Source organism: Poecilia latipinna, unplaced genomic scaffold (assembly GCF_001443285.1).
Source record: "Poecilia latipinna isolate Pla-1442-1.1 unplaced genomic scaffold, P_latipinna-1.0 Scaffold1701, whole genome shotgun sequence".
In the NCBI taxonomy this organism is placed as follows: Eukaryota; Metazoa; Chordata; class Actinopteri; order Cyprinodontiformes; family Poeciliidae; genus Poecilia; species Poecilia latipinna.
In genome coordinates this window covers 63012-72379 of record NW_015114317.1, presented here as the reverse complement: position 1 = coordinate 72379, position 9368 = coordinate 63012, and the positions used below count along the sequence as shown (strand labels likewise).

The 9368-nt window shown below is 42.1% G+C and overlaps 1 protein-coding gene across 1 annotated transcript in view; it reads right to left on the bottom strand.

Moving 5' to 3' along the window:
* Positions 1-1050: 1050 nt before the first annotated feature.
* wnt4 (wingless-type MMTV integration site family, member 4) overlaps positions 1051-9368 on the bottom strand; it is a 34163-nt gene continuing 25845 nt past the window's right edge. Inside the window, exons 2-6 of the mRNA XM_015060337.1 lie at positions 7644-7725; positions 5738-5891; positions 5374-5505; positions 5056-5198; positions 1051-4364 (exon numbers count right to left, since the gene is read on the bottom strand). Coding sequence (XP_014915823.1) covers positions 3894-4364; positions 5056-5198; positions 5374-5505; positions 5738-5891; positions 7644-7725 — 982 coding nt within the window. The 3' untranslated portion in view covers positions 1051-3893. The remainder of the gene's footprint in view (positions 4365-5055; positions 5199-5373; positions 5506-5737; positions 5892-7643; positions 7726-9368) is intronic.

The following is a 9368-nucleotide window of genomic DNA, read 5'->3' as shown; positions in this document are numbered from 1 at the left end:
AGCAGACATTCCCAATCAGCGCGGCTCCCCGCCACCCACTGCACCCAGGCCATGGCAGCGGTTTAATGAAGGACAGATCCCAGCCATCCCAAAACCACAAATGGCTGGAGTTGCACTCTCTGCAGACGGGGAATCCAACTGGAATCACTGTAAGTCAAAGATATTGAAAGAGAAAGAACAAGAAGGCCAGAGTGGAGAGAGCTGGGGGGCAGTATGATATTAATAGGACAGAAAGAGGAACAAAGTTTGTGCCATGTGGTCCGCATTTCACTGTAATCCGTGATCTAGCCTGGTGTTCTGCTCTCCCCTCTTCGCCCCCCGCTCTGCCTCAGTCAAGTGGTCTCTGAAACCCAAGAGGCCAGTTCGGTTCTTCCCAAACCTAGACAGCCGCAGTCCCAGTGCCGCAGAAAACACATCCATCTCCTATTGATATACTGTCTGTGCTGATACTGTATACGGCACATAAATAATGTTTATAGGTGTCACGAGGTGCAGGGAAAGACCTCGGGGTGTAATGAAGCACACACACACACACACACACACACACACACACACACACACACACACACACACACACACACACACACACACACACACACACACACACACACACTCAAAATGCTGCACAAAGCAAACTGTGGTCACATAATAATACAGCTGAAGACACGGGAAATGGACGATTTTATTGAAATATGTGAATGTCTGTCAGCAGTGTGTGTGTGTGTGTGTGTGTGTCCTTGTTTTTCATACATTGTAAGGACCATTTTCCTAACACATACCACATTGTGGGGACCCACTGCTCCTTATGGGGCCCAAAGCTAGGGTCCCATAAGAAGAAGTGCTGTTTTTGGGTTTGGGTTGGGGTTAAACTGTAGAAATGAACACAAAATGAATGGAAGTTGATGCAAAGTCCTTGTGAAGGTAGGAAGACATACTATGCATGTGTGTGTTTGTCTTGTGGTGAAATGCAATCTCCCATGTTTCTCACGGTCTCCCACTTTTTCTCTTTAATATTTATCATTCATACACACACTTGCCTAGAAACACAAACACCATATAATCTTTGTTTTATTAAAAAAATGACAACACTGAACTTGAAAACATCATATTTCATTATCAGCATACATTCATAGGCAGTATGGTCTTTTTCAGTGTCTTTACAGAATGACAGTTTATCTCTATGATATAAACACGTTATAGGGAAGCTTGGCTTTATGGTGGTGGTACAGGAAGTCCTGACAGTGGCATTGATAACTTTATGTGTGTGTGTTGTGTGTGTGTGTGTGTATGTGAATGAGTGCAATACATGTACAGAAGGTAAGTGAATATCCATTTGAATGCTTGTTTCTGTGTGCCGAGGGTTCTATGTGCGCTTGGAGAGAAAGTGCTTCAGTCATTCTTGGAACATGCCCTCTGGATGACCCCTTTGGGTGTGAATGTGTGTGTGTTTGTCTTTGGAGAGTTGGCTGGTACATGCATGTTACTCATGTTTGTATGAAGCAAACTTAACAATCTGACAGATGGCAACTAACGTCAACATCACTCCGAAAGAACACAAAAGGATATTCAGGAATAATAGCAAGTCATTACAAATCTATTCTGGTAAATGTTTAGACAGAAACTTTCAGGTGTCCTGGACAGTCATGGCTGGATGCAGGTGTTGTTCTGTGGCGTCGTTTACTGTGCATTAGGGGTGTAGCAAGACGGCCGGGTCAGAACAATGGACTACATTGCAAGAATGAGGCAAGATGTTAGCTCATTTTTAGGAAAAACTTGGAATCCCCACTCTTTTATGGCAGTTCCATCAGGCCAAGTTGTGGGTTTTATTGACTTTATTATTGAAGTCAGACTCGGAAAAGAGGGAGAGCGAAAGGAGACGGTTGTAGCTCTAATGCTTGTGCAAAAGAGGACAAGAATCAGATGTTGGTTGGAGTAGCAGCCATGCTGCACAATTTTCCCAGAGTGTTTCTGACACTACTTGGTCTTTGGTAGTGCAAGTGCTAAATCACCATTTGGTCCATCTGTCCTGCTTAATGGCCAGAGAGCACTTACTCAGGTTCACAGCCAGAGATTTTCTTACGACATTGGGCCGTGTGAACCCAACTTTGGTTTGATGCTTACGGGTCTCTACAAAGCAGATGCCAACTTTCATCTCTTTCTTATATCTAAATAGATTCTAATAAAATGCTTTTTTCAATGCTTTTTTCAAAGCTTTGGGCCAGCCTCGTTACAAGTCTTTGTTTTTAAATCTGCTAACAAAATGAGGCAACTTAAGAAGCATTTATTTTCTTCAAAATAAGAGTCTCAGACAAGTAGCTCAGTTTCCATTAACCATAAAATTGAACACAACTGGGATTATGAAAGTAAATTAAAGAAAACAAACCAATAAAAAAACCCTCATGTTTGTCAATGAAAAGTGTTTGCACCAAAATGAGGGATATTTTTTGTTTGTATCCAAATCTGTGCATTTCACAAAACTGTAAAAGAAACACTTTTTTTGTATTGTTCGGATCATTCCAGTTTACATTCAGCAGTTCGTATTTTTAGCCAGTGCACAGCTCGCTCCACCAGAGCTCTCAAAGCATCACACAGTTCATTAAAAGTTGATTTTGGCATTCAAACAAGTTGAATCCAGAGCTATTCTATAAAATCGCCAACTACAATTTCGCAAAACACAGCTGATGTAGAAGCTCCCACGTATAAGGGGTTTGTCGCTCCTCTGATGGCTGAATTATGAATATATTTCTTATCAGTGTGTACATCCGTCACCACCTTAATTTTGAATCACTTATTGTGTGAGCAGACTCACTCGTGTGATTTTAATTGCATTTCCCACCTTCTGGAAATAAGTGTTTTCTTACAACTATGTTTTTCAACATTAGCAGAATATTAATGTTTGTGCACATTTCTAATGGAAACGAAGCCGTAGGTACAGATGTTCTGTCCTTAAGCTCTCATCTTCATATGCAGAAACCTATCTTATAAACTGACACTAATCTTACCAGATGATACAGACTTTACTCAGGCCAGAAACATTATAGTGTTTTAACGTTGCAAGATTTCTTGGCATGACCTCTTGCTACACCCCTACTGTGTATGTATGTATGTTAGATTTGTTCGATACCCATCACCTGCAAGTGCTATGAAACAAACAAGAAGGAGACGAAAGTGGCTTTTTCCTCTCCATTATCATCATTATATTCATCATCCTCATTGGAGGAAGAACCCAGTGGGCGTGTCAATGTCAGGGTATTTCAGTGGCCAGTTAGGGACTGATGCACACTGAGGAACCCACAGAAGATCCACAGAAGGTTTGTGTTTCTCTGTGTTGTGCGGGTGCGTCCTCTGACAGACTCGCCGACTCCCTTTTTTCACATCCAGCTCTCCAAATGAGTCCTGGAAGCAGCAGCAACATCATCAAGCACAGCGGGCAGGCAACCCTCCTTCTGATCCCCAACCCCACCTCCACCCTCAGCTGTACAGTCACAGTTCCAAATTTGTCACTTCTTGTCCCAACTTGTCTCCTTCTGTGTGTCCACCATCTGTCAATCTCCTCAGTCTCAACAAATAAGTTAGAGAATATAAAAATAAAAGGCATCAGTGACAAACCAAATGTGAGCATGAGGGAGGACAGGAAGAGAATGGATGTTCTTTAAAAAAAAAAAATCTGACTCTGTTACTGGAAGTAACCATTACTACAGCAGGATATATTTGCGTGATGATGGTTGACCTGAAAGAGTCATTGCCCATTGTTGTTTTAGGAGGGTGGGATGGTTTTAAAGCAGAAGAAGGGGGAGTTTCATAGAGCTCCTTGCTCCCTCTGGACCGTCACTGAGGAGCCGTATAGGATATTAGCTTTCCGTCCATCAACGTGGCCCTCTCTGCAGATTACATCACCGGCAAGTGTGAATCTCCACCATTTTGCGGCACTGTTTGCATTTCACATAACAGCACCAGTGGAACTTACAACTACACCTGTCCACCACCTCCACTTCCTGGGTCTGGAAGCCTCGGCCGCAGCACATCAGCTCACAGCCGTCGATGGCCTTGGACGTTCTGTTACACTGGCGTCCCACTGTGCCCAACATACCCGGCGTACGTGGGTCATGGTCACAGAAATCCGGACTGGGCTCCAGGTAGACCAGATCTTCATCCGTGTGAGGTTTGAACTGGGAATTGCGAGGCACCAGGACTTTGGTAGATCCCACCTTGCGCTGCTCCACCTCTGTGGCGCCGTCAAATTTCTCCTTGATGATGTTGCCAACCTTGCGGAATGGTGGCATGGCTTTCCAGCAGGTCTTCACCTCACAGGAACCTGACACACCATGGCATTTGCATTCCACTCGCATGTGGGACAAGATGGCCTGGAGAGATATCACAACTACTCTCATTCTCTGAACACCGACACCCAACAAGTGTAGCATTATAATCACTAACAGACTGATCATCTTGCTAAAACGTAATGATGGAGATGACAGACGGTAGCAAGGAACGAACCAACAAACTTGGACCTGGCATTTGGGCTTTTCTCAAATTAAGAAGGACTTGACTGTCCTAAAAATGTCCCCAAACGGGGATGGACAACTCCAGTCTTCAAGTGCCTGTTTCCTAATCATGAAATTACTTGAATTGGGTGTGTTACAGCACAGAGGCATCTAATTGTTGCAGACCCTTTAGGACTGGAATCTCTGTCCTAAAACATAAATTAGACTGAAATTCAAGATTAAGGTCGGACTTAAATAAATGTTTAACTCAACCAACCCCATTTTTCCTCAAGTGGAAGGTTGTTTTGAAACTTTGAGGATTTTTTTGTTCGCAGAAAAGTTTCTATTGACTTGTTACTTCCTGTGGACTTGGTACTAACTATAACTAAACAGGAAGTGAACTAGAAGTAAAACCACACCTTTTAATCTGATCATCTAAAACTCAAATAGCTCAACGATCCTGAGTCTCGATTGCAATTGAAATTAAATTTGAGCAAAGTAATGCAAGTTAGTTTGCAGATTTTAGCCATAAATCAATTCAGTTCTCACAGAGAACTGAGCAGTGGGCTACCTTTCTCCCAGCTTCGTTGTTGTGCAGGTTCATGAGAGCGCGGCTGGAGGACTGGCCTTTACCCCTCTCTCTCACATCCACAAAAGACTGCGAGAAGGCCACTCCGTATGCGATGTTATCACTGCAGCCTGACCATTGGAAACCTTTGAAAACGCATAAATATGTACAGGAAGTGGTTATTACCGTTATGACGTTGTTAGCTTTATAAGGTCAAAATGAGTTATTTAAAATGTCACATTATTTCATCTTTTTTTCAAGAGTAAATGGGGCTGGCCTTTCTGTTCCCTTTCCATGTGTGAAAGTGCTGCAGAGACCTACCCTCTGGACTGACTCCATGCACGTTGTGGTCACAGCCACATTTTTCCAGCTCTCCGCTGCTGCAGGCCCTTGTGACCGCAAATGCCACACTGGCTGCTGAGATGGCATACACAAAAGCTGCCTCACGGGTGCCTAACACACATAGGAAAACACAGACACATTTTATATAAATGAAAAGAGCTTCTTGCTCTGAATGGTGCAGCCTAAACAGGGAACACACTTAGGATAAGAATGAAGCCAAACGCAAAGTAGTTCCTACTTTTGACCTATAATACATGAGGATTGTGAGTGATTAGAGCATAAAAGCGCTGACTGATGCTGTTAGTGGTGTTCCTTCAGGACTTGCTGTTGTGTACAACCCTACCTTGGGTCACTACTTTGCCAAACACAGGCATGGTTTCCAGAGTGGAACAGTTCCATCGACGGTTGCGAAACTGGAACTGACACTCGTCTATGGCCAACTGTGCTCCACGGCGGACCGCATCCATCACCTCCACACTGCGCTTACAGATCTGCACCTGAAGCACAAGCACAGCGGACATGTTATGGTCAAAACATGACCTAACTGTTTGAACTGACTCCTTACCACTGTCGTTTGAGGTGTGGAAAAAAGAAAGTGGGAACAGTTTGAAGTTTAGTCACCCGTTCCCCTGCAGCCCTGAGCACATAAAGAACCATAGGTATGAAATGATCTTCAAATTTTAAGACTTTCAAGCAAGTGATAACTTTGTGAAGCAGGAAATCAAGTTGTTTTTAAAGACTGCTCTGCGCAAACTTAACTGGGACCTTATTTGTGTTGTTTTTTGTTTGTTTTTTTATATATATGTTGTTTGTCTAGCGGTGAACTTTTGTAATAGATGTATGTTTTTTATTTTGCAATATGCTCCTTTTAGATAAAAAAGCTTTTTATTATATCGTTATTATTCTCTTTTTTGGAAGAAGCTTTGTAAGATGTCTGTATTGCATTGTAATATATTGAATTTATATTGATGCAGATGAAAACTAGCCTTTATGGCTAACTCTGGCATATTATGTAAAGTGCATTGTTCCTTTTTGAAATAAATGAACAAGAACCTTACAAACCTTGCAAAACAGTAACTTGCTAATGTTAGCCTAGCACTTTGACCTATAAAGTCTTAATAAAATGTCATCAGCAGGGGCGAGGTGTAACTTCTTTGAAGACTGTATCTATCTCGAGTCAGATTGTTAATGAGCTGGTTTGACTGGAGAGTTAGGTGGTACCAAAAGGCATGAAGAAGCTTAAACATAATAATATTCTGCTCATCTTGTTATAACAGGCCCTGTGATGGACTGGCCACTTGTTCACAGTATACTTTGCTTCTTATGCATTAACCACTGGAGCTAGCCCCAAACCGAACGGGTTCCTATGTTCTACTATGATTTAGGGCATATAGAAAACGGATGATGTGACCCTAAATCATCACTGACTGTTGAAACCTCACTCTGGGCTTCAAGTAACATGGATTCTATGTCTCTCCACTCTTCCTCCAAGTTCTGGAACCTAATGTCAAAATGAAACGCATCTAAAAATAGTACTTTGGACCACTGAGCAACAGTTCAGTTCTTTTTCTACTTAACCCAGGTGAGACACTTTGGCCGTTACCTCTGGTTCAGAAGTGCTATGACTCAAGACGTGCGACATTTGTATCCTGTGTGTAGGAGCCGTGTGTGTAGTGGCTCTTAATGTTACGAAGTGGCTGCGGTTGTCCCTGTTGCACCTTTTCCTACTAAACTTTTTCCTACTGCTCAGCTTTCTATGAATATGCTTGGATGCAGCATTAGGGAGTGTCACAACCAGTTTCCAATGTTTAACTTTTTTAAAATATTAAAATTTTCTGAGACACTATTTCACTCTATGTGTAATAAATGCATACATATTGGTTTTATATATATATATATATATATATATATATATATATATATATATATATATATATAAAAAATGCTTTTTATGTACCTGTACCTGACTTTATTTTGAATAACTTTGATGAGGTACTGGACTTGGACTTGGTATTCGCTGATACCCAGTTTTTCTTAACTCTTCTGTAGCAACAAACATCTTGATCTGGGCAACTCTATTTGACAACATTACCCTGAATTAGAACATGTTTTTTCCTAAATCTCAAAACTTACTGCTGTAACTCAGCTAAGACTTTTTTTTCCTTGCACAAGGTGAGTCCCAGTGAATTCTGCATGTAACTCTGAAACCCTTCTCTTGTGATTACTGTCAGTCCTTCCACTGAGTGTACCTGTCTTTGGATAAGGCCTCGTAACCTTTCGCACGTCTCCTCGTCCCTGATGCTCCCCACTGACGACAGCTTGGCGAGATACCTGACGAAAGAGCACAGCAAGATGAAATCTCATCAGCACTTTTTGAAGTTCGGTTTCTGTAAGACTGTCAACGGTAACCTATTAACAAATGCAGTTATTCTGGAAAGCTTAATGCAGATTAATTGAATCAACTATTTTGACCTAAAAGCCTCTCCTAGGAGGGTATGGAGAAGGAGTGACGTTGCCTTTTGTGTGTCGAGCCCATTATGCGCCAGAACAATCTGATCTCAGCAGCTGGAACTACTGGTGATATATATCAAATGGTATATTTGACATATATCACCAAATGTATATCAAATATATATTTCCCACTTTGACTGGAGGTTCCCTGGTCAAAGTGGGAGATTCCACCGAGAGTGATGGAGAATCAAACCGCTAAGAATCAGACTGATAAAAAGGTGATGTCTAACCAACTGGATGCTGTGATGCTGAACAAAGCAGAAAAGAGGGCAGTAGTGATAGATGCAGAAGAAGGAACACAAGCAGCTTGAGAAATTCCAACGTCTCAAAGAGGAAACAGAGGCGTTGTGGAGAGGCAGGGCCTCAGCAGGGCCTCAGCTGGAGCAGCGGCTCCCAATCCGGGGGAGTGGAGACGGATTCCAGGAACAAACCGCTGGGATCTCGGTCTAGAAGACAAGGCTAGCTTTTGTGCTGATATGGGAATGTTTTGGATGGATGTCTGCTTGAGAGGAAGTAAAGTGGCTTATCACACACAGCACCTCCAGGCCAGACAGGTCAGATATGCTGCTAACAGACACACTCACACACAATAGAAGAAGATGTGTGAGAAAATGACACTGGTCAGAATATTCTGATCCTCCCACCTTCACCTCAGGCTCATATCTGAAGTCCCAGCTGCACCTTACAGAAATAGGCCTTCTCATGACCCTCAGATTATGTAGCGTCTGTACCGCTCCTCGAACAGCAACGGCCTTTAAACGCGTGTTGAGTCTAGAAGTTATTTTACTAAAACAAAAGAATGTAATCAATCCAATTTTTCAACAAGGATTCGATTGCCATTTTTCTCAAGATAAACACCTGTGCCTTTAAAGAGCCCACTTCACAAGGGGCTGGATTGTAGTTAATGCAGCCACATGCTGCCACACTATAGCTCTAATAATGGCCCACATTCTTCTGAAGGGAGAATGAAAGTGCTTCATTGTACGTCTGAATGTTAAAAACAGAGTTGTTTATATGAACAGAAGGAGCAGATAAACGGTTTACATTTTTTTTGTAGATAAAAATCTGAAAAGTGTGCTCTGCGTATATATTTAACCTCCATGAGTCAGTGCTATCATAGCATACAATAGACCTTTTGCTACAGTTACAGCTGCAACTCTTGAGGTACAGTGTCTCTACAAACTGGTCTTGAAAAAAACTGAAAGTTCTGCTTGTTTTTCTTCACTATGCCAAACTTTTCTGTATCTGTGAACATCCATTTCCAAGTCTTGCCACAGATTCTCAGCTGGATTTAGGCCTCGACTTTGACTGGACATGAATATGCTGTGGTCTAAACTGGTTTAGGGTTGTTGTCCTGGTTAGGTCCCAACCCAAAAAAAAAAAAAAAAAAAAAAAAAAACAAAAAACCCCAGGGCCCCCCCTTTCTCCACAAAAAAAAAAAAAAAATTAAGTTTTCATGTCAG